The sequence below is a fragment of the Siphateles boraxobius genome, unplaced genomic scaffold (genome assembly GCF_051911475.1).
Source record: "Siphateles boraxobius isolate OS27281-9 unplaced genomic scaffold, OSU_SipBor_1 7, whole genome shotgun sequence".
NCBI classification, from domain to species: domain Eukaryota; kingdom Metazoa; phylum Chordata; class Actinopteri; order Cypriniformes; family Leuciscidae; genus Siphateles; species Siphateles boraxobius.
In genome coordinates, this window is record NW_027509197.1 from 14750118 (window position 1) to 14776432 (window position 26315).

The following is a 26315-nucleotide window of genomic DNA, read 5'->3' on the forward strand; positions in this document are numbered from 1 at the left end:
CACGGATGATTTATTGTTGTATTTTAGGCAAGCATCCCCGGCTGATGTAATTTGATTATTCTCAGCCTACTCAGGTGGAGTGGTGGCTTGAGACAGGCGCACAGACGCTCTCCGCCACACAGATGCAAATGAGCCAGCCGCAGAGTTCCTGCTGTTTTTGAGAACACTTGCTCTATCAGCATCCTCCACAATAAATAACAGGGCTAGAAGGCAATGCAGTAAATTACACTAAATGAACCAGAAAGACTGACACCTCTGCAAGACTAACGCAAACCTCAAACATATTGTGCTTCCTCAGACAGAATCGCAGAAAAAGAGTTAGTCATTTTCAGTGAGAGTTAGAGATGTGAGAAGATTGAGAGATGATTGACTGCGTCTGTTGGTGATCATGTGAGTGCCACTGTCTGCACTCTCATTGGTAGTCTGGCCTGATCTCAATAGTGTTCATTCGTTTTTGTTTTTGATTTACTCGTACATATTTGTACATTTGGTCATTGTACATTGTGTATCGTTGTACTGACTGCATCTATAGCTTAAATATATTTACAAACTGCAACCCTCTACGCACACCTTGGCAATAGTATCACCATTGGCTAGAACATTTTGGAAAAGATTCATTTTACAGTACAGTACTTACAGTGTACTTACCTAGAAAGTAGTGGGTAATATAAGGTAAGTACATGGGTTAAGGGTAGGTTTAGGGGTAGGTTCAGGTTAGTACCTAGTTATTACCCAGTTATTACCCAGTTATTGTAATTACTATAATAAGTACATAGTATGTACATGGGCACGGGCGTAATTTCGTATGGGGACATGTCCCCCCCACTTTTCAAAATCCCATTTGTGTCCCCCCCCACTTTCAAGTTCGTTTGTTATGATTTTTTTAACCGCACACCGTCATCGCCACGGAGGAGCAGGAGATAGCCTGTACCGATGTGCGCGTCTGCGTCCAGGAACGTCGCGTCCACACCATAGTCCACACTCTAAAAATAGCTCACTGGAAGTTGTAATGAGCAGGTATCGCGCTTATTCAAGCGTGAAAGAGAACTGGATTCTGGCGCGATGTCTGTGCGTCGTGTGCGTCGTGTGCGTCAGGACATTAACAGACAGCACGCCAGAATCAAGTTCTCTTTCGCGCTTGAATAATAACACACATTTATGCCAAAATGTCCGTTTTGTCAATTGCATCCTCACAAGAACAGTCTTAAACGAGTTAAATAAAATCTTAAATTAACGTCAAGAGTAAATGAGAAAATTAAATGCGTAAGATCCTGTCATCAGCGACAGATCTTAAAGGGACAGTAGCCAATTCTGTCTCTCAGTAAAGTTAACCAAAGAACAAAGGGGAACAGAGCAAATTACTCACTGATCTTGTCTAAAGAACGTTTGTAGCTTTAATAAGAATTATTCTATATTTAATATATAATTTATGCAGTGCAGACTATATGATAACCTTATTCAATTTCTGTATATTTCGTACCTGTTAGACAGGAAGCGCACAGGTAAATATGACATTTATTATGGGTTTATGTGAGGATTGTTTAAAGTTCACTTAAATTAAAAGTTGTTATATTTTTGAAGCCTAATAAATGTTTCAAATTTGGGGCTGGGGGGATCCTTTTCATAGAGACATCAGTAGCTATATTAATATCAGTGATACTGACCTTCATTCATAAAAAGATGCTATTAAACAATTATTTAAAATATACTGTCTTTATATTGTTTTTACATTACAGTGGAAATTGGGTTCCCTATCGGTCAGTCACTACAACGTAGGTCATGACTGACCAATAGGAATCTCGCTAGAGAGGCCAATCTACTTCGAGTGAAACTAAAACAAGCCAATACACATTGGCGTGCAATCATTTGCATCAGCTGCGCGCCCTCGTTAGCGCGGGTATAAACGAGCAGCTGGTGCGATTGCACACTAGCTTTTTGCTTCGGAGCCAAGCACTTCGTATGCTGAACAGAGTGAATTTGAAAGCAAGCCTCTTCTGGATCTCTCCACTTTGGTGCGGGCGTGACGGCACAACAGCGCGAGCGGTCTTTTTCTCTTCTCTCTCTCTCTTCTTTGTTTGTTGTTTTAAAACTGAGCAAACAAAAAAGCTGTTTTCACGGCTGGTAAGGTGCGCGGTTAAAGCGCTCAACGGCCGTTTTTACGACTGGTAAGGTGCGCGATTAAAGCGCTCAACGGCCGTTTTTACGGCTGGTAAGACCAGCGAGAGAGAATCGCGCACAGACAGGTGCACATTCCTGTCTGTGTTCGCTGTGACCGTTCCCCTGCTTGCTTCAGCACCAAGGAGAGCAGTCTCTAAAAGAGCTTACACAGATAGTTTGCGTCTTTTTCAAGATGACATTCTATCTGTGTGTTTCTGGATGCGGTCGTTACCTGGGGTCGCGGGATGGTCACGATCGCTGCCTTGTGTGTCTGGGCCTCGAACACGCACAGGCAGCGTTCGTGGATGAGTCATGTACCCATTGTGGGAAGATGACCATCTCGGAGCTGAGGTCGAGACTCACGTTCCTGCAAAGGGGCGGAGTCCCCGTGCCTGCACCTCGTTCCAACCCCCCTTCGCGGGTTGCTTCGGGCAGTGACACGGGTGACCTGAGGATTACAGTGAGCGCGCTTCCTTCGGGGAACCAACCCCCTAGGAACCCTCACTCCTCTCATGCTCCGCAACCAGTTGAGCTGCCAATGGAACGTTCTGGACCGTCCTCGAGATGTGTACCGGTCGTTTCGTTCGGCGCTCCCTGCGACGACCAGATGTCGATCGCTGCATCGGAGGGTGGGTCAGACCTATCCGCGGACGACGGCTCGGAGCCGCTGCCTCCTTCAGGTGTGCCAGCGGTGCCCGAGTCGGACCCGGAGATGATGGCCATGCTTTCCCGGGCCGCCAACAGGATCGGGCTCGTGTGGAACCCTCCACCGTGTCCCGAGCCCTCGAGGTTGGACGATTGGTATCTCGGGGTGGCGCGCGCTGGTTCTCAGCAACCCACCCCAGTGCCTTTCTTCCCGGAGGTGCATGAGGAGCTCACAGGGACGTGGACGGCACCTTTTACTGCCAGAAACCGTCTCGGTGGATCCTCCTCCCTCACCACCCTTGATGGCGGGGCAGCTAAGGGATACACGCGTATCCCGCCAGTGGAACGGGCCGTTGCTATGCAACTGTGCCCTAACTCCACTTGGCGTGGAGAACCGTGTCTTCCTTCCCGGGCTTGTAAGTACTCGTCGGACCTGACCGGCAAGGCTTACAAGGCCTGTGGGGAAGCTGCCTCTGCCATGCACGCCATGGCGTTGTTGCAGGTTCATCAGGCCAAGGCACTGAAGGACCTGCACGAGGGTGGTCATGATCCACAAGTTCTCCAAGAACTTCGTGCCGCAACTGACCTCGCGCTCCGTGCGACGAAGGTCACTGCGCGGTCAGTGGGTCGTGCGATGTCCACACTGGTGGTCCAGGAACGCCACCTCAGGCTGTGTCTGGCTGACATGCGGGAGACCGACAAGATCAGGTTCCTTAACTCCCCCGTGTCCCAGACCGGCCTCTTCGGCGACGCGGTCGAGAACTTCGCCCAGCAGTTCTCGGCTGTACAGAAGCAGACTGAGGCCATTAGACACATTTTGCCGCGGCGGTCAGCTGCTGCCTCCACCCCACCGCCTGCGGCTCCTCGGTCTGCTCGTCGCCGTGGGCGTCCGCCTGCGTCTGCCCCTGCTCCCGCGCCGCAGCAGCAGCCTCCATCCAAGCGGCACCGTGGAGCCAGTCGCAGGCAGGGCGCCCCGCCCGTCCAGGCCCCCGCCAAGAGGGGCGGAAAAGCCAAAGGTAAGCGGCCCTAGGACGGGCGACCCAGAGGTGGAAGGGACTGCTCTCCAGGAGACGATGACTGCATCGCTCCCTCCCCCGGAAGAGGGCCGGGTGGAAAATCCTTTGTTTCGTTTTGTTTGTGTTCCGCCGCTGGCCTTAAAACCAGCGGTACCCACATTTTCAATAAAAGAGCAGTTTCTATCATCTCTGGGTCCGAAGAGGGCCCGGAGAGTAGTGGGGGGTCAGAATCCTCACCACTCTCATCCGCCTCTTCTATCGCCAGCCGGCAGCTGCGTACGGTCCGAGAACGCCATCGAGCCGCCTCCCGCACCTCCTGCCCCGTGGAACCAGGTAAGTGCTGCACAGCACACTCAGACCCCGCTACGGGCCGCCTCCCAGAGAGAGCCTCCCGAGCTGCGTCCCTGTGTTCCACCTCGCTGCCCCACTCCGGGTACGCCTACGGTCCCTTTGGTCCCGCTTGTACGGTCTCTGCGAGCCTGGTTAGCGCTCCCCAGGCCGTCTCGCTGGCTCATTCGAACCATCAGGCTCGGCTATGCGATTCAGTTCGCCCGGCGTCCCCCCAAGTTTCGGGCCATCCACTCCACTACAGTGAGAGCAGCCGATGCCCATGTCTTGCGTGCGGAGATCGCAGTCCTACTGGCGAAGGATGCGATAGAGCCGGTCCCTCCAGCCGATATGAGGTCAGGGCACTACAGTCCCTACTTCATTGTACCCAAGAAAGGTGGTGGGTTACGACCGATCTTGGATCTGCGAGTTTTGAATCGGAGCCTCCACAAGCTACCGTTCAAAATGCTCACGCAAAGACGCATTTTCGAATGTATCCGTCCCCAAGATTGGTTTGCAGCGATCGACCTGAAGGACGCGTACTTTCATGTCTCGATTCTTCCTCGACACAGGCCATTTCTGCGCTTTGCGTTCGAGGGTCGAGCATATCAGTACAAAGTCCTACCCTTCGGGCTGTCCCTGTCCCCCCGTGTCTTCACGAAAGTCACGGAGGGGGCCCTTGTTCCCATGAGAGAACAGGGCGTTCGCATCCTCAACTATCTCGACGACTGGCTCATACTAGCACACTCTCGAGATCAGCTATGCGAACACAGGGACCTAGTGCTCAGGCACCTCAGCCAGTTGGGTCTTCAGGTCAACTGGGAAAAGAGCAAACTCTCCCCTGTGCAGAGGATCTCTTTTCTCGGTATGGAGTTGGATTCGGTCGCCCAGACAGCGCGCCTCACAGAGCAGCGTGCTCAGTCGGTGCTGAACTGCTTGAACACGTTCAAGGGCAGGACAGCGGTCCCACTGAAACTCTTTCAGAGGCTCCTGGGGCATATGGCAGCAGCATCAGCGGTAACCCCGCTCGGCCTGCTACATATGAGACCGCTTCAGCACTGGCTTCACGGCCGAGTCCCGAGATGGGCGTGGCGTCATGGCACTCACCGGGTGGCAATCACACCGGCGTGCCGCCAGACCTTCAGCCCGTGGTCAGACCCCTCGTTCCTGCGGGCAGGAGTCCCCTTGGAACAGGTGTCCAGGCATGCTGTGGTATTCAGAGATGCCTCTGCCACCGGCTGGGGTGCCACGTACAACGGGCATGCAGTGTCAGGGGTGTGGACGGACCCTCAACTGCGTTGGCACATCAACTGCCTCGAGTTGCTAGCAGTACATCTCGCCCTGACCCGCTTGAAAAGACGGCTACAGGGCAGGGACGTGCTGGTCCGTACGGACAACACTGCGACCGTTGCGTACATCAACCGACAAGGTGGTCTACGCTCCCGTCGCATGTCGCAACTCGCCCGCCATCTCCTCCTCTGGAGTCAGAAGCATCTGAGGTCGCTGCGAGCCATGTATGTCCCCGGCTTGCTCAACCGTGTGGCCGACGAGCTATCACGAGCTGTGCTCCCGGGAGAATGGCGACTCCACCCCCAGGCGGTTCAGCTGATCTGGAGAGAGTTCGGGGAGGCTCAGGTAGACCTGTTTGCCTCCTCAGAGACCTCCCACTGCCAGCTGTTTTACTCCCTGACCGAGGGAACACTCGGCACGGACGCACTGGCACACAGCTGGCCCCGGGGCCTTCGCAAATATGCGTTTCCCCCAGTGAGCCTACTTGCGCAGACACTGTGCAAAGTCAGGGAGGACGAGGAGCAGGTCCTTCTGGTGGCTCCCTATTGGCCCACCCGGACTTGGTTCCCAGAACTCATGCTCCTTGTGACAGTCCCTCCCTGGCCCATTCCTCTGAGGAAGGACCTTCTGACTCAGAGACGGGGCACCCTATGGCACCCGCGTCCAGACCTCTGGAAACTCCATGTCTTGTCCCTGGACGGGACGCGGAGGTTTTAGGTGACTTACCCCCTGAGGTACTTAACACCATCACTTCAGCACGGGCGCGTTCCACGAGACGTGTTTACGCCCTGAAGTGGAACCTGTTCGTCAAGTGGTGTTCTTCTCGCCGAGAAGACCCCCGAAGATGTCCGATAGGGTCTGTGCTTTCCTTCTTGCAGCAGGGGTTGGAGCGTAGACTGTCTCCCTCCACCCTCAAAGTACATGCTGCCGCTATTTCAGCTTATCACGACCACATAGATGGCAAAGCAGTGGGAAAGCACGACCTGGTCGTCAGGTTTCTTAGGGGGGCGAGACGATTAAATCCTCCTCGACCCCCCTCCATACCCTCTTGGGATCTTTCCCTGGTGCTTCGAGCACTTCAGGATGTTCCCTTTGAGCCTCTGCAGTCAGTAGACTTAAAGCTTCTTTCCATGAAGACTTTGCTGCTGGTTGCACTGGCCTCTGTCAAGAGGGTAGGAGACCTGCACGCATTTTCGGTCGACGAATCGTGCCTAGAGTTCGGGCCGGGTGGCAGCCACGTGGTACTAAGACCCCGGCCTGGCTATGTGCCCAAGGTTCCTACCACTCCCTTCAAAGACCAGGTAGTGAACCTGCAAGCGTTGCCTTTGGAGGAGGCAGACCCAGCCCTGGCAATGCTCTGTCCCGTTCGCGCTCTGCGTATGTACGTGGACAGAACTCAAAGCGTCAGGACCTCAGACCAGCTCTTTGTCTGTTACGGAGGCCAGCAGAAGGGAAAGGCTGTCTCCAAGCAGAGGATGGCCCACTGGATAGTGGATGCCATCGCCTTGGCTTACCAAGCACAAGGCGTGCCCTGCCCGCTCAGGTTGCATGCACACTCCACGAGAGGCGTTGCATCCTCCTGGGCGCTGACACGTTGCTCCTCGCTAACAGATATCTGTAGAGCTGCGGGCTGGGCGACACCTAACACGTTCGCTAGATACTATAGCCTACGTGTAGAGCCGGTGTCCTCCCGTGTTCTCACCCTAGACGGGTAGAAGCACTGAGAGGTCTGGCTCTGTCGGCTTGCTGCACCCTACTGTGCACCCTTATTGCTCCAGAGTAAAACCTGTTGAGTCCTCCAAAACCCCTCGGCCCGGACTTGGCGGAGCGTCCGGCGCCAGGCCCTTATCCGCTGAATCCTTGAGAACCGGATCTGGGCTGGGTTCCATTTGTGTGACCCTACGGGGATCCCATATGTGTATATTCCACGGCTGCTCCTATCGGAAGCCCGTGTCTTTCCCTTGGGCTAAGTCACCCTTTATTTCATATGCAGTACAGCCTTCGGCTAGTCCATATGCATTTCCACATAACTCTTTGAAGAAGTGGCTTCCGCAGCGTTCCTTCCTAAACAGAAAGGGCACGCTTTCCCAGTGTTATCCAATATCTCACTGTATGGGTTATTACGGTACAACAGTGTCAGACTCACTCTGTGTAAGCCTCCGCCTATCGTCCTTCCAGGCAAGAAGGTGTAGAGGCTTGCACGGGGGCGCTGGATGGGGTGCAGCGGCTGTGGCGCTTTGGTAGGGATTCCTATTGGTCAGTCATGACCTACGTTGTAGTGACTGACCGATAGGGAACGTCTCGGTTACATATGGTAACCCTGGTTCCCTGAGGGAGGGAACGGAGACGTAGGTCCCGTCGCCACATCCGCTGCCGCCCGCCGGGGCGGCCAGCTTCTCAGGCTTGGCTCCTCAGCAAAAAACTAGTGTGCAATCGCACCAGCTGCTCGTTTATACCCGCGCTAACGAGGGCGCGCAGCTGATGCAAATGATTGCACGCCAATGTGTATTGGCTTGTTTTAGTTTCACTCGAAGTAGATTGGCCTCTCTAGCGAGATTCCTATTGGTCAGTCATGACCTACGTCTCCGTTCCCTCCCTCAGGGAACGAGGGTTACCATATGTAACCGAGACGTTTCACATAATTTCAATTTTATTTACACACAAAACATTAATGGTGAACATTTTTGACTTTATAAAATGATTCTATCAAGTCTTGGCAATCGGCCCCATTAAACAATAAAAAAGTAAGAAATCTTTTTGTTATACATAGTAGCCTACTTTTATTTTTGGCAGACTTTATCATTATAATCAACTTAATTATTTCCTGGATTTTGTATCACCATAGTCCTTAAATGTATGTAAATGCAGGAAATGGGATTCAAATCGGAAAAAAAATTTCGATTTGAGAAAACCCCCTTTTTGTGTGTCCCCCCACCTTTCAAACCAAAGTTACACCCTTGTACATGGGAAACAGGACTTTAAAATTAAGCATTACCAACATTTGTTTGGTTATTCACCAGACTGATATTCTATTTTTATATTCTATTCTAATTCTATATGAGCAATATCACACAAGTGGCCATAGGCCGAGATTCACAGCATGCTGATATACAGCCATATTGCACGGCTATGAGTGCTATATTGCATTTATACAACAGTTTGACGGCACACGTGAGTAACTAAATAAGAAACAACAACGTAGTGTCTTTAAAAAACCCCTTTTGTGCAGAACTACTTCCTTCTGTGGTATGGAAGACTCACTCTCTCTCTTTGCATGTGTTAGAGAAACGCGACGGCGAGTTGTACACCTTCACACTAGAGTTTGCAGTACATCAAATATAGGTATATGCGCATCTATTGAGGTGAATTGAAATACTAGTAGGCTACATATCGCTTGATGGAGATTGAAACTCTCAAGCGCTCAGTCAGTGTTCAGCGAGTGAAAATGCTAAATTTATACTTAGCCTCTAACACACACTAGCCAGTAAAATCTAAGAATTTATTAGCCAGTGGCTAATGATAGACATTTATTCACCCAGAGTCAAGATTTAGTTGCATATACTAGGGATTTACTACAGAGGGTTGTACTGTATGCAACATACATACTTTAGGGGGAAAAAAATACTTTTTTTTATTATTTTTATTCTTTAATAAAAGATTCTTATATTCTTTTTTATTATTTTATTATTTAACTACAATTCAAAAGTTTGTGATCAAAAGGATGCAATAAATAAATATCTAAAATATGGTTTCCACAAAAACATGAAGCAGCACAACTGTTTTCAACATTGATCATACTAACAAATGTTTCTTGAGCAGCAAATCAGCATATTATAATGATTTCTCATCATGATCTCCAGGATCATGTGGCACTGAAGACTGGAGGAATGATGCTGAAAATTCTGCTTTAATATATATATTAAAATGGAAAACAGTTCTTTTAAATTATAATATTTCACAATTGTGCTGTTTTTTCTGTATTTTTCCTGTAATCTTACTGACCCCACAGTTATGAATAACATATGAATAAGTTATGAATAACATTAAGAAAGATGAATAAATACTGTAACAAATGTATTGCTCATTGTTAGTTTATGTTAGTTAATACATTAACTAATGTTACCAAATAAACCTTATTTTAAAGTGTTACCAATTAATTAAATGTGTTAAATAAATGAGGCCATTAAACATGTTTCATTAATATTGTATTAAATTAGTAGTACAATCAAACCAACCTACTGTATTAATTGCATGAAGTCAATAATCTATGGACTTTATAAGCATGAATATGTAAGACGTAGAAAGCTTATGTTTTTGATGCTGTCAATATGTCTTAACAGCAAATACATATCACTAGCTGAGATCATGCTGGTGGTTGCATTATTTCTGTCAGGCCACTATCGTCAAATACGTTTGACAATTAGCATACAGTTTGGATTGGCGGTATGGTTCTGTTCTAGGCAAGAACTTCCTGCGCATCCATGCAGCCTAGCATGGATAAGAGCAGGGAGAGCAGCAATAACCCCCTTAGGGTAAACATAACACAACCAACATGAATGTATTGCAGATATCATCAATTCGAGATTTTAAAGTACAACATGATTCGAGAATTTATTCTGATTCAAGGGGAAACAGAATGCCAAATCCTGACTGACGAGAGGAGGAGCTGGGGATGGAGGAGGGTATTTAGCTCCTGAGAAACTAGAAAGCTGTTGATAATACTGAAGGAGCTTTTATATGTATACAGTGATAGGCGTCGTATTCCTATAGCTAGACGTGTATCAGCTGAGAGTCAGCTGATGAGAGCTTGACTAACGTGACCTGCCAGAACTGAGCCTACGCTTAATATCACTGCTTGTTTGTATAAAGTTAGACTCTACTCACCTTTGTACCACTCCCTACGGTCACTGTCATTCATATCACCTCAAAGCACTACCTCTCATTGAAAGTGAAGGACTGAATTCCAGTGTAGACAGGTTGTTAAGGAACGCTCACACTGACAGTGCTTAACTCTTTGGAGGTCACAGAGTCCCTGTACAGTTGATTACTAACTGTCCTTGCACAATGAACCCTTACTGGAAACCAACAGTACAATGAATGCTCCTGTCATAGTCCATGAAACTTTCTGCACATGGCAGAAATCCATATCAGACAGGTAGTATTTTGCATTACAGGATGTGAATGACAGGAATATTTGTGGTTTTGCTGTGGAAAAATTTGCTGACAGAAATTTCTGTCAAATTCTTTGTAAATTATTTTAAGGTGAATTTTTGCTGCCGGTATTCAATGCTTTGTCTGTTCATTTCTGGTATGAAAAAGCTGGGTCCCAATTGGGGATCTTATTTTGCACATTTTGAGCAACTCGCTGCAGTCTTTGGTGTCCACTAAATCATGTTGGGGGTATTTAAGAAGGCATATATATTGATTATACCACACATACTAATCTTCATCTCACATTATGGATTAAAATGTCTCAGTTAATCAGTTCCTTTTATCATGGGGTGGACGTGAGAGTGTCTTCCACAGTGCTTCTTGGTATTGTGCATAGCTTCAGTAATCATTTAATTGGGCTTAGATTCCCACATATCGAAACCTTAATTCTAGGAGCACATGAAAGTGTTACTCTAATGAAAAGAGTTGTCTTCTGGATTTTTTGTGCGCTCTGCCTATGCCATTAATGAATACTGAGAAGCTTAGCTGGCAAGTCTGACAGAGTCTTTTTAAGGGCCAAAAAAGTTCTCTGCCGTGTCCTTTTTAGTAGTCAGCAAACAATGTCACCTTTGTAAGTGGCTGCATTATTAAGTTGATCCCTGTCATGAGCCGAGATAAGAATAAAATGTTAACAATAGGGAGAGGAGATAAATTGAGAGAGAATGGTATAGGAATGGAGGAGAGAGGGGAAATAATTGTGCTAAAAATGGGCAGCCTGTGCGCTCCAATCAGAATGTCACTACTGTCAACCTTTCTGTCTCTGGGGCACTGCGGGAACCGGCAATGAGTGTGAGAAAGAAAAGAAAGCTAGGAGAGACAGAGTAGGAGGGAGAAACTGATGTCTACCCTGGGAGGCATGTAAAATCCTAAGAGTAAAAAAAAAAAAAATGTCATCTCACAACTTACCTTTTTACATTTGAATCTAAAGGACAAAATGCTCAGAATGACTATTCAATTCTGTAAACAATGTCCTTTATGGTACAGTACATCATATGCTACACATCATTTTGTGTCATTTTGTGCTCTCTTGATTTTGATTAGTTAAATAGTTTTGTAAAGTGAACACTAAATTGTATAACTGACCGATGGCACAGACATCCGGTTGCATTGATAAAAAAAAATACAGTAAAGCAGTAATACTGTGAAATATTACTGAACTGTTTTTTTAAATGTAATTTTTTCGTGTGATGGCAAAGCTGAATTTTCAGCATCATTACTCCATTCTTCAGTGTCACATGCTGCTCAAGAAACATTTCTTATTATTATCAACATTTGTGCTGCTTCATATTTTTGTGGAAAATGTGATACACTTTTTTCAGGATTCTTTGATGAATTACTTCAAATGAACAGCATTCGTTTGAAATGGAATGTCTTTTGTAACATTATAAATGTCTGTACTGTCACTTTTAACCAATGCAATGCATCCTTGCTAAATAAAAGTATGAATTTCTTTACAAAAAAAGAAAATATTAATGACCCCAAACCTTTGAACGATATTGTATTTAATTAATTATTTTAATCTGTTTATGACTGACTAACTCTACATTATCCTATGCATAATCCATATATATATATATATATATATATATATATATATATATATATGCATATACTGTAGAGCTTAACAGTTGCAGAGTGTGAAAACAAATAAAATGCCTTTGTAATTATAATCTAAGACTGTTGTTTTCACACAGAAGCAAACTATGATGTATTATTTAAACACCATCCCACGTCTAGATACTATCTTCACCCACGTTACTCTGAAGTGAAGAGAGCAAATGCTTTGGTCAGAGAGCAACATTTGAAATTCAAATAGGAATCAATAAAATGTGTTAAAGGCGTATGTGTACATGTATGCGTGTTCAAAGACATCAGAGGGTCACTTCTGAGATAACAGCATCACATTGCCCTAGGGAAGGTGACGTCCATGCAGACCAGAGTCAGATGTTATTTTGGCACTTAAAGATGCACATGGTCTTTGTTCTATATTCAAAACTCAGTTGTCCCCTCCCTTCGGTTTAGAGCCTTTCTGTCAGATTTGCAAGGGTTGGAATTTGGGTCCTACAAATCTGAATCAATACAGTATTAATTATCAATGTGGCACATGCATTGGGGAGCAAACACCTACTAAACATTGGAAAAACAAATAAACTCTGGTGCAGCTGTAGCTAAAAGAGCATATTTCATCTGTGTGCACAACAAAGTGCAAGTATAAATGCATCAGCTAAGAAAATCTTTGAAAAAGACTAAATAAAATGTTGTATACTGGAGATATCACTAATGTACTGTATATATTTAGTCCTCCACTTATTTTAGTTTTTTTGTTTGGGTTAAATCTTTTTCTTATGTAGTTATTCTTTTTAAAACTGAGATGGTAAAATAAATCTAAAGTATATATGCATTATTATTTGCACTGTTTTGTTTCTTGTTTATCCTTACAAAAAGTATGATGGCAGTACAATAGTACAGTCATTGTATCAGACAGTAAAATATTGGACTCCAAGGTACTTTAAAGAATGCCATGACACACCATGCTATTGCCATGGAACCACACCCAAAATAACATGGAAACACACTAGTTATTATTCTTTTCTAAATGTATTTAATATGGCTCTTTTTTACATTGGTTTACACTGTTTAAAGTGGGGACTAAATTAAATATAGTTTGTTTTAATATAATGTAATATAATATAAAATAATGTAACGTAATTGGCACGTTTTGAGTTCTGTTCATGTTTAAGTTTCTCAGTCAGTCTTCTAACCTTTTAATTACTGTTATCCTTCTCTCCCTGTTTGTTTCCATGGTCTCTGATTGTGTTTGAGTTCAGGTGTGTCTTGTTAATTAGTCTCATTAGTTCCTCTTGTCTTCCTGTGTATTTTAAGCCTGGTTCACACGCCCGAGTTTAGCCCCGATTTACCCCTTCTGACAATATTAAGGATGTTCCGATTATCGTAAAATAATCTGATCAGATATTCCTGCTATGTGTGGTGTGTTCAGACTGCTCTCGTCTGCTCAGAAGGATGTCGGGACCGCTCCGATCTCAAATCGGGAATATCCAACATGTTGGATTATATTGGCCCGATTTCTCCTTGTGTGTGGTGTCCCCAGGGGACAAACGAGCACGCAGCCTGTGGACTGTGGCGTGTAGCCAGTCAGAAAGCGAGGTGACGAGGCGCAGAGGAAGCACCGGGAAACAAAATCAAAACAGCCGGCGGCATGGTGCACCAGCAAGTCCGATGGATGTTGGAAATGGATTCGGTTAAAACAAACTACAAACTATCGCCACTGCATCCTCTTCGTCCGCCATGATTGTTTACTCTGAAGTCACGTTTGATCTCGAGGGATTTTGGGAGATTTTCCGTCTGACCTGGGAATGCTCGGGAGTCAAATCGGTTCATGTGTGATGTGTTGATTTTGCCATGTGGCTGTGCACCACACACGGTACGACCAAAACTGTTAGACCCGTTTTTTTTTGTATTCCTATTCATCAAAGAATCCTGAAAAAAATGTATCATTGTTTCCACAAAAAAAATGTTCTGAAGGATCATGTGACACTGAAGACTGGAGTAAGGATGTTGAAAATTAAACATTGTATTTATTTAAATATTTTCAAATACTAAACAGTTACCTTAAATTGTAATAATGTTTCACAATGTCAATGTGTTTACTTTATTTTTCATATACATTTCAAATACATGCAGCCTTGGCTCACATTAGACTTCCTTTCAGAAATCTTGGCAAGGCAACAGACTAGAGTTAAGCTAATTAACTATATAATAATCATACTATTAGTTTATTACTGCCACTGTTCTATAAAAGCAATAAACAATGAAAGGGCATATGTTGCAATGTGTTTATTTACCATGGTAAAATCCACCTTTTTTCTATATTAAATTGCCTGATGTCTTGATCGGTTGGAACAATTATTGTGTTTTTAGTTGTTCCCTCTGATGGTCTTCGGGGTCTATTGGACCCCAAATGACTTTTGCTCAAATTAAAAAAAATGTTCTCTTTGTCCAAATGGTTTGAAACTTTCTACGGCTCTCAACACTTTCTAGATCTACAAAAAAAACAAACAAAAAAATTATGATATCTGTTTTTATGTTGGCGTGACAAAAATAGTCACACTCGTGGTCTTCGGGGTCTATTGGACCCCGCAATCAAAATGGAACAAAATAACATCATCAAAATCAGAAACAACGTAGAACACATAGACAGAAATGACAGAAATAAAGTGGCACACTTCCAACAATGCAAAAAACATCCACAATCCAAAATTATCATGCTTACCACAGGCGCACACACACACACAAACACACACATAAAGAGGAATACATTTATACAGAAATACATACAGACTACAAAAACTGTTCTCTTATCATTTGTAAAATAAAATAATCTAAAATGCAGAACCACCAGAAAAATAAATTAGTAACACTTAGACGCATTGAAAATGTGCGCGCACACACACACACACACACACACACACACACACACACACACACACACACACACACACACACACACACACACACACACACACACACACACACACACACACACACACACACACACACACACAAACACACACACACAGAAATACATTTGTAAGGCTATAAAAAGTCTTATAATTTGTCAAATAAAATCATACAAAATGAAGAACCACCTCAAAAATAAATTGATGACACATAAAAATAAAATGTACACACACACACACACAGACACAAAAACAACAACAACAGTGAAGTGCCAAACCTGCTCCAACCCTGTCTGCAGGTTTGGCACTTCACTGTTGTTGTTGTTGTTTTTGTGTGTGCTGTGTTTTTTCAGTACAGAAAATGCAAAATTTTGACAAAAATTATTTTATTTTCTTTATAATTGTGATTTTATAATATTTAGATATGAATCCAACTGAATCCAACTTTAGAAACTATATCTTTCAGTAATTCAAATAGCAAATAGCATATAATGGAGCTCTATAGCCATCTAGTGGTTAAAGTGATTTATTACAAATTTTAACCTGTATTTTCCAAAAAATGGGCAAAAATCTTACATTAAACCTTGTAAAATTATCCAGGGTATCCCCAGGAATGAAAGTTAGAAATCTGGGTCTTTTATAAAAATGTTTATTTAACATAAAATGCTGTTTTTTTGTAAAAATCCTATTTAATTAAATATTTATTTATTTATCAAAATTTTTTAAAAATCATAAATTCTACAAAAACTGCACAAATGTTGAGTAAAAACATTAATAAACCGAGTAAAATTATATTTGTTAAAAAAAATATTGTTCGGTTACAAAATTAAATGTTGTTGTCTGGGGTCCAATAGACCCCGAAGACCACGAGTGTGACTTTTTTTTGAAGACCATCAGAGAGTTAATAATATTGTGTAAACAATGTGAACCAATAAAAAGCTCTGCCATAGAGTTTGAAAAGTTCCCTTCAAATGGCATTGCAGCCCGTTCTCATCCTTTGGCGTCATACATGTGACGCTTTGTACATTTCGTTGAAATCTTACACACATGGCATCCTTTAGCATCAATATGAGACGCAGAACCCAAGGCATCATACAGGTGACGCTCGTCTAAATCCAACGCACATGGCATCGTTTAGCGTGAATATGAGATGCAGATCCCAAGGCGTCATAACCGTAACCCTACCCCAGACGTAAACCTACCCATAACAGTGCGTGTTATATTGACGCTAAAGGATGCTATGTGCGTAAGATTTCGACGAAATGTCATATGGCGTCACGCCGTCTCCTATATGACGCCAAAGGATGAGAATGCGTTAGGCATTGTTATAGCTGTGTGTTAACTGTGCTCCCTTGAAAAGCCTCTGCTGAGTGTACAGGGCCATACTGGAGAGGACTGTGTCAAAAAGATGTCATCATGTAAGCCAGAGTGGCAAATTTAAGTCAGTCAGGGAAAAGTCCTCGGCACAATCTTTGCTGTCTGCGAGGAATACTTCACCTTGTGGGTGGAATGGATGCAGTGTGCTGAAAAGGTAACTGGTGGCTTCACATTTGCCAAGCATATCATTTATCGTCCCTCAGTGGCGGTGATGCAGAGGAGGACAATTTTCATAGGAGAGGATCTGAAATCAGCGCTGTAGAAGAAAGAGTTATGGGGAAAAGTTAATGGCTTTTTACCACGTACAGTCCGGCTGCAAATACATTTCCATGAAATCGCTTCCGCTTTAATGCCTGAAGAACTGTCATGTCACATATTTTCAGCCCATAAGCAATATTTATCACATTTTTATCACAAGTGGCATACATGACTGTTGTATTAAAGCTGTGTTTGATTGTGTGCCCTCTCAGGAGTGAGCTGCGTGGATGAGAATGATGAGATGGCAGCCGTGTCAGAGTGTCTCCGGTGGGCCGGGCCGATGCCGTCACGCTTCAGGAGCTGCTGGGTGCCCTGCAGGGATGACTGCACCTTCAGTTCTTGGTCTAAAGTCTCTGAATGCTCTGGATGTGGGAGCCGACGTACCCGCAAACGCACCCTAACAGGTGAGATACATTCAGACAACTTTTCAGGGTGATACACAATGTTGTGAATATCCAGTATCTATGTTGCCACCCCCAAATCGTATGCACTAATTACACTAATGAGAAAATGCTATGAGGCTGGTACGAGGGTTTCAGGTTTGTTCAATAACCATTCTACCCTTTAGAAAGATACTTAACTCCTGTTTGATCTAAGAGGCTGTAACTTTAACTTTAAGCAACTTGAGTCAAATGTTAGTCTTGATGAAAATTAGTGATGCACCGATTTTTTATAACCGATACGATATTCCAAATTCTCGAGTATCAGCCGATACAGTTATCGATCCGATACCAGTGCTGTAGTTCAATATCTAAACTTCTTTGTGTGGAACTGATAAAAAATATTTTTAATGAGTTAAACAAAAATAACTGAGTGGAAACTAAACTAAAAATGTGAGTGGATAATTCTGCAGCAAAGTACTTCTAGATTTTTTTTTATATATAATTGGTGTAGTTTTATAAAATCTAAACATTTAGTGAAATACATAATTTAATGGACAAAAAATAAACGTGTAGTGCTAAATCTGGCCAAATGTTAATAAAAAAACAAATGACTATTTCTATTAGGAATATTTCTATTCATATAAAATGCATTCTAGGAAATCCCTTGTTTATATTATATATATATATATATATATATATATATATATATATATATATATATACACACATCTTATACATTTTTATAGATGTACTGTATATAAATATAAATCTATTATAAACAAAATTATCATAACTACCGTATTTTCCGGACTATAAGTCGCTCCGGAGTATAAGTCGCATCAGCCCAAAAATGCGTCATGACGAGGAAAAAAACATATATAAGTCGCACTGGACTATAAGTCGCATTTATTTAGAAATTTATTTAACAAAATCCAAGACCAATAAAAAGTTATTTAAACAGACTTTAATTCATTTAAACAGAAGGCATTTAAGTTATTCAGCTACACACAATAGCACAAAGAACAACAGGCTGAATATGTGTCCGGTATGTTGTTAACGTAACACATCAACAGTTAGCTACACAATAGCATAAAGAACATACCTGAGAGGCTGAGTAGGATCATATAAAATAAAAAAAAACATAACAAGACAGCGAGTCCAACAGTTATCGGTAAAGCAATTTCACCAAGCTCCCGCGATCTTATTCCACATCACTGAAGAGAGATTTTTTCAGCAGGAAAACTAGCTGTAGTATAGAGCGCATAGAGCGCTCTCTCGTGGCTGTAGACGGTAATGTCACCCCCAATTTCGGCAAATGATGCATTCACGTCATACCACAAATACATCAAAAACTCGCAAATAATAATCTGGGGCCGTCAGCGATCCTGTGACGAGTAAATCTTGGTAATTTTGATATATAAGTCGCACCTGACTATAAGTCGCAGGACCAGCCAAGGTATGAAAAAAAGTGCGACTTATAGTCCGGAAAATACGGTAGTAAAAGTATAAATATGTTATTGTAAGCACTGATTTACTTTTAATATTGGCAGATTTAGTTCCCTTTCAGTCGATAACGTCAGACGTAGTCGACGGTCGACTGAATGGGGATCTCGCTAGAGAGCCTATCTTCTTCGAGTACTATTGAACGAGCCAATGTAATTGGCGTGCGTGATTCGCATCAGACACTCCGCCCCCGCGGCGCGGGTATAAATACGGAAGTGGATGCACGCACTAGTTGCCTTTCGCTTCGGAGCCGATCGTTTGATATCTCTGAGAGTGCTGTTGTCTACAATGAGCGAGTGTGTCGGTGTTCTTCAGGAAGACTCTGCCAGTGCTGGTGTTCTACAGCGCGAGTGCAGCGGTGATCGCGAGCTTTGAGCTCTCAACTGCTGTTTTAACAGCAACAAATTTCTAAATGTGTGTTGATGGCTGGTTAGAGGGCGGAAAAGTGAGTGCTTCACTGTTTCAGTTCTCTGTTCAGTGTTGCCGCGGTCATTCCCCTGTGTGCTCCGGCACTGGTGACGGTCCTATTTTCTGAAAGAGCAACACGGGTGCGTTTGCGTCTTTTTCAAGATGTCATTCCGCCCGTGCATTTCTGGGTGCGGTCGTTCCCTGTCTCTCTCTGATGGTCACAACTGTTGTGTCACGTGTTTGGGCTTACAGCACGCTGAGACAGCTTTTGTGGACAGCTCATGTTTTCACTGTGGGAACATGACTGTCGCAGTGTTGAGGGCGAGACTCGCCTTCGTTAAACGCGGAGAGCGAGTCCCCATTACCATGCCCCACCCTCCACGGGTGTTGTGTGGGATGGGTGACCGGAGGATAGTGTTGGATGTCCCACCCGGTAACCATTCCCTGTGGGCTCCTCACTCCTCCCTTCCACTGCAACCACTGGAGCCTCCTGTGTTGTCTGCTGATCCATCTGTAATGGTGGGCCAGCGGTTTCACTCGGGGCTCCCCTGGAGGACAGGGGTCAATTGCAGCATCGGAGGGTGAGCTGACTTCTAGAGATGATGACTCGGCTGCATTGTCTCCCTCCGGGAGTTCAATGTTGCCCGAGCCGGATCCAGAATTATCAGCTATGCTGAAACGGGCCGCCGAGGCTGCCGGGCTCGAGTGGAACCTCCACCGTGTCCCGTTCAGTCTCGGTTGGAATCTGGAGTTTGGTATCTTGGGGCGGACCGCGCTGGTTCTCAGCTCGCCGCCCCAGTGCCTTTCTTTCCCGAAATGCATGGAGAGCTTATCAGGTGGTGAAAGGCATCTTTCTCTGCCAGAAACTGGCTGAATAGCTTTTCCCCCTCATTTCCCTTGATGGAGGAACGGTGAAGGGTTGCGAAGGGTCCCTCCATTGGAGCGGTCTGTCTACACAGGTGCACCTGTGTCCGGCGGCCGCTGCCTTTCGGGGGGATCCTCGTCTCCCCCCTAAGGCCTGTGAGTTTCGTCCGTTCCAACGGGCAGAGCTTACAAAGCCTGTGGGCAAGCCGCTTCCTCTTGCATGCCATGGCGTTGCTGCAGGCTAGGGCACCCATGGCATGCACAAGGGTAATCCAGACCGTGCGCTCATAGGTGAGCACCGCACTGCATCCGACCTCACCCTCCGGGGCACGAGTGTCGTAGCGTGCGTGATCGGTCTGGCGATGTCGACCTTGGTGGTCCAGTAGCGCCTTCGTTGGCTCAGCCTGGTTGGTATGGCGGATGCGAACAAGGTTCGGTTCCTGGTCTCCCCAATTTCCCAGGTTGGGCTGGTCGGCGACGCGGTGGAGAACTGCATCCAACAGTTATCTGCCGCTCAAGCGCAGACAGAGGTCATCCGGCACATCCTTCCCCGGTGGCCAGCTGCTGCCTCTACCCGCCGCCGGTGGCAGCTCCTCCACCTGCTCGTCGCCGTGGGCGTTCCCCGGCCGTCGCTCCTGCAGGGCCTCCGCAGCAGCCTCCACCCAGGCCTCAGCATGGAGTCAGCCGCAGTAGAGACGCCCAGCCCGCTCCAGGCGCTGCCAAGCCAGGTGGCAAGTGACAACAAAAGCATTCCGGAGCGGGCCGCCCAGGAATGGATGAGATGCTCTTGGAGTGGCACGATCACTCCCTCCCCCCGGGTGAGGGCCGGGTGAAGCCTTTTGTTTGTGTGTGTGTCTGTTCCGCCGCTGGCTCCCTAAAAAAAAAAAAAAAAAAAAAAGCGGAGCAAGCGGTACCCACACTTCAAGGAGAGAGCAATTTCATCTGTTCCTGGGTCCCAAGAGCGCCAGTCTGGCGGGTGTGACCCTGTATAGCCTTACACCCCTCAGCTCCCCCTTGGTCGCCAGCAGGCAGCTTGGTGCGTTCGAGGACCCGGTCATCTGCCTTCTCACGCGCCCCCTGCCGCTAGTGGAGACAGGTAAGTGTTGCACAGCACATTAACACCACTCTCTCTACTTTGCTGCCCCACCTCAGGCTCGGCTACCCCGCTCAAGTCAGTGATAATCATCACATTAGGTGTTGAGCAGACGTGCTCCTGAAAATTCAGTGATATTCATCACACTGAGTGTTGAGCAGTGCTCTTGACTTGTGCGTGCTTATCTTATCCTGCTGGCGAAGGATTTGATATAGCCGCTCCTCCAGCCGGTACGAAGACAAGTTGTAAACTTGTTCTTCGTGCTACTAGGTGGTGGGTCGTGACCCAAGATTGGTCTGCAGCTCCGACCTGAAAGACATGTTTTTCAGATCTCTACCTTCCGCACCGCAGGCCATCCTGTGTGTTGCGTGTAAGGGTGGAGTATCAGTACAGTGTCCTTCCCTTCGAGTGCTCCAGAGCCCGTTGGGTCTTCAGGTCAACTGGAAGAGAGTAATCTCCCCCACGGGCTGAGTATCTCTTTTTCAGTTTTGGAGATGGACTCGGTCTAACACGTCTCTCCAATGAGAATGTGTTCAGCTGGTGTTTGAAGTGAGAAAGGGTCCCACTGAAAGAACTTTCAGAGGCTCCTGGGTATATGGTAGTTGCAGCCATTGGCTTCCTCCATATGTGACCGCTTCAGCGCTAGCTTCATGATCGAGTCCCGAGGTGACCGTGGCAGAGCAGCTCACCCTGTGTGACTATAGTTCATCCTGGTCTGCTGCCAAACCCTCTTCAACAGAGGGGCCATGTACAAAGGGCGTGTTTTAACGGGGGCCTGGGCGACCCTCGACTACACGGGCATTCGTGCCTCGAGTTGTTAGATATTGCGACCGTTGCGCAAGCTTCCCTTGCATGTCACAACTCACTCGTCACCTCCTCCTTGTAGTCAGAAGCTTCTGAGGACGCTTTGTTCCACTCTTCCCGCTCTACTCAATCGTGCCGCCATCGGAAGTCACGACAGTTATAGCCAGGGCAAGTGGAGACTCCATCCCCTGGGTCCAGCTGGGTCATGACCATTCCGGGGCCTCTCAGTTGCCCCTCCGGTTTCGTCTTCCTGCCAGTGTTTGTATAAACTGAGTGGACTACCCTTGGACAAACACTGGCTCTCAGCTGCCCCAGGGGCCCGCAGAAATGCGTTTAACCCCAGTGAGCCTTCTAAAAGCGACTGCGACTCATGGTCGCCTTGCGCCTGCTCAAGTCAGTGAATTCATCACACTTCATGTTGAGCAGAAATGCTCCTGAAACTCAGTGAAGTTCATCGCACTCAGGTGTTGAGCAGCAATGCTCCTGTAGCTCAGTGAGTTCATCACACTCAGGTGTGAGCAGAAATGCTCCTGTAGCTCAGTGAATTCATCACACGCAGTGCTGAGCAGAAATGCTCCTGTTGCTCAGTGAGGTTCTTCGCACTCAAGTGTTGAGCAGAAATGCTCCTGAAGCTCAGTAAGTTTATCACACTCAGGTGTTGAGCAGGAATTCTCCTGAAGCTCAGTGAACTTATCACACTCAAGTGCTGAGCAGAAAATGCTCCTGAAGCCCAGTGATCTTCACATGTTGTGTTGAGCAATGCTCCTGTCTTTTTGCGCCCGTCGCTTGCACCTACGTGCCAAGTCAGGAGAGGAACAGGTATTCATAGTTGCCCCTTATTGGCCCAACTAGACCTGGTTCCCATCGACAGCCTTCCTGACTTCCCCTGAAAACTCTTTCAGGGACGGGGCACGATGGCACCCGCGTTCTTCCCCCGGAGATTCCGGGCGGTCTTACATCTGAACGCGGAGGTTCAGGTGGATATCACAGGGCATGTGATAGTTAAATGAGTAATGTGCTTACGCCTTTAGAAGTGGAACCTAATCGTTGAGTGTGTCTTCTCTCCAGAGGAGATCCTGAAAGCTTTCGATCACTTCAGTGCTCTCTTTCCTGCAAAATGGGTTGGAGTAGGCTGTTTTCCTTCATCCTCAAAATGATGTTGCCTCGGTGTTTAAACGACGCTCATCGTGTTGCAGAAGTGTGCAGAAGCACGTTCTGATCGTCAGGTTCCTGAGGAGCAAGGTCTTGAAAGTCCTTGCGTCCCTCTTTATCCTCTTGGGTCTTGTCCCTGGTGCGATGCACTGCCTGAGACTGCCCCTAAGCCACTTCAGGCAGTGAGTTAAATTGTGCCCAAGGTTCTCTCGTAATAGGAGCAGGGGGTGAGCCTGCAAGCGCTGCCCTGGAGGAGGCAGATCCAGCCCTGGCTTCTCTGTCCGTTCGCTTGGACGTGTACAGAACGCAAGCCATAGACCTCAGACCAGCTCTACAAATATCTGTTGGAATTCAGCATAGAGGGAAGGCTGTTTCCATGCAAAGTTGCACTTAGTGTTTGCCTTCATTTCGGTAAAAATCCGAGATGCAACATGTCCACTTAGGTGTTGAGCTCCTCTATGATGAGTGTAAAGTGCTCCGCCTGGGCGTTGACGATATGCTTTGCTAAACAGATTCTAGAGTTGGGGGCTGGACGACACCTAGTTGAACCGCTGCTTCCCGTGGGCTCCCTTCTCATGAAGCCAGTTTCACCGTGAGCCCGGTTCAAGTGGCGGCTTGCTGCGCCATTCCCCTCCTATGGACTGGATACGTGCGCCTTTCTACTCCAGTTGAGTTACCTTAAAATTGAACCCTGTTGAGTTCCTCCACACCCCTCCGACGTCGGACGTGCGGAACGTCTGGTGTTAGGCCTACCACTGGTAAACAGTGTGGAACCTGTGTTAGGCTGGGTCCATATGTTGCGGTCCCTACGGCGACCCCATATGTGTATTCTTCCACGGTACGGCTCCCTGCGGCGAGCCCGTGTCTTCCCTCTGCAGAGTCTCTCTGCCGTCACTGTCCGGTGTGTCTCCCCCCATCTTAGGCTGGACATTCCATATGTTAGACTGCCCGGTTTCCGCCCAGTTCATATGTGTATTATCCACGTTACCTCCCTCTGGGTTGGATGTGGCTTCCGCAGCGTCCCTTCCTTCCAATGTACGGGGAAAGCTTTCCCAGTGGTCCTGTAGGAACAGCAGTGACTTCCCTGGCCTAAGCCCTGTCCTTCCCCGCCTTAAATTTGCGGGGGCATCAGGAGGCTTTGGTTTAGGCACTGGAAGGTGGCAGCGTTAGTGGCGTTTTCAAAGATTATCCCCATTCAGTCGACCGTCGACTACGTCTGACGTTATCGACTGAAAGGGAACGTCCTGGTTGCGTATGCAACCCACCGTTCCCTGAAGGAGGGAACGGAGGACGTAGTCCCCTTGCCACTACCGCTGGACCACCGCTGACCCCGGGTTATTCTCGGCTCCTCAGCGAAAAAGCAACTAGTGCGTGCATCCACTTCCGTATTTATACCCGCGCCGTGGGGGCGGAGCGTGTGATATGAATCACGTAGGCCAATTACATTGGCTCGTTCAATAGTACTCCAAGAAGATAGGCTCTCTAGCGAGATCCCCATTCAGTCGACCGTCGACTACGTCCTCCGTTCCCTCCTTCAGGGAACGGTGGGTTGCATACGCAACCAGTACGTTCTCTATAATTGTGGTGATCACTTCAATGATATATGTGTTGATGTGCTCTGGCATGTTCTATTAGGCAGTTGTTACTTACCTCAAGAGATATAAGAATAAGGTTATTGGTGTTCAATTCTTACAGTTAGCAGGATGTTTGTTTAGTGTTTGGAATGGAAAAGTCACAACACAGAACAAATACTGCAACAGTGAATAAATCCTATACCGTAGCAAGTCGATAAGCTTTTTTATATCCTGACAAGTGTGGGTACAAATTAGTGGCATTTTTGTAAAATCCTTACAGCTCTAGTGCGAAGATGTACAACGGCTTCTAGAGTGTCTTTATTGTAGTATCACTAGAGGAATATCACTTTAACAAAGGAAGTAAGCTGACAGACAAGTCAGCTTTAGTATATTCCTTAGCTGAGCATAATCAGCTAAAGCTGGGAAAATGTCCTTGGAAAAAGAAGTAATTTAAAGTGAACTTGAAGAGTTCATGGCTCCAGTCGGTAACATTGAGGATAATTCATATTCATTATTTCATTAAATGTCCTCTTCTTCTTTTCTTTACTGCACATAGCCTACATAAGTGTTTTGACAGGCCTGTGTATCATCAGAGATCAGACACCTGCTCTACGGGCAGATTTAGAGCTGTCTGTTAGCAATTATTGCAATGCTTTTGCTTTAGTTAGTTTGTTCCCATAAAAATCATGATTGTCTCTCAGTAAGTTCCTGCACATCTCACAGTGTGACATGTTCACTGTATCAGATAAACCTTCAAAGGCTTTCTTCACCTCAAACTTTTAGGAAATCCCACATCAAAGGCGATCACATGCTAAAATGTCAGATTTCAACCTAAAAATCCAAGAGCATCACAAAAAAAAAATGACAGAAATAAAGGCTGAAAACTGCAAGCTAAGGATGATTGTGCTTCTTTCTTAATTGAATGCACTATATCCAGCAGGTGTTGTTTTCTGGGGGTGTCATCAATAATGAATCGTTACTGTGGAAAGTGTGTGTTTTATATACATATGCACACACTCACACTCACAGTGAAAGCAGAAAGCAGATTGTCAGTGAGGCTGCAGTGTACTGACAGAGGTTTCACACTGTTAGAGCTGTTTTCTATCACTGAACGCCTCTGAACACCCAAAACAGATAGAGGCTGGCAAACACTCCTCAGGAAGCTTCTGGACACCAGGGAGAGTGTGAGTTTCTCCATTTCTCTTTCTCCCTCCCTGTGTACTGTATATAGAGGCCTGCTGTGAGACATGGATAGAGTCTTTATGAGATAGTCAAATAATCATTCACTCAACAGATTTGTTTAAACCACACTGAATAATTTAGAAATAAAACAAGTGCCTGTTCAACCAATTAATTTATAAACATTAATTTATTCAGGTATTAATTAATTTTGTGTAGCTCAGAGACAATTTTGCATTGGTTGCACTTGGAAGTATTTTTGTTTTCAATGTTGTTTCTAAAATGTAAATGTAATTATGCTCATTATTAAAGGGTGGATCCACAGCTGACAATGCATAAATTAAGCATTTCTCTACAATTTCCAAACTCGTTATATACTCCTAGAGAAAACGTCTATTAATCTGTTAATATGAATGATATTAAGGTTTGAACATGCTATACAGACAGATTTAACTGCTGTGACATATGACATGTCTTTATCTTAAAGTTAAATAAAACCTCTTCTCATAAAGAAACAAGAACATGGTCTTTTCAATTAATGATATATGAATTCTTTATATCAACTTGCATACAACATTTTTCATTCTTTCAAGCAT

At 45.6% G+C, this 26315-nt stretch overlaps 1 protein-coding gene across 3 annotated transcripts in view; it reads left to right on the plus strand.

Moving 5' to 3' along the window:
• The window catches only part of thsd7ba (thrombospondin, type I, domain containing 7Ba), a 300618-nt gene that overhangs the window by 205056 nt on the left and 69247 nt on the right, over positions 1 to 26315 (plus strand). For all 3 annotated transcript variants that reach the window (XM_077216170.1, XM_077216171.1, XM_077216172.1), the window contains one exon: positions 16972 to 17163. In XM_077216170.1, the coding sequence (XP_077072285.1) occupies positions 16972 to 17163 (192 nt within the window). The remainder of the gene's footprint in view (positions 1 to 16971; positions 17164 to 26315) is intronic.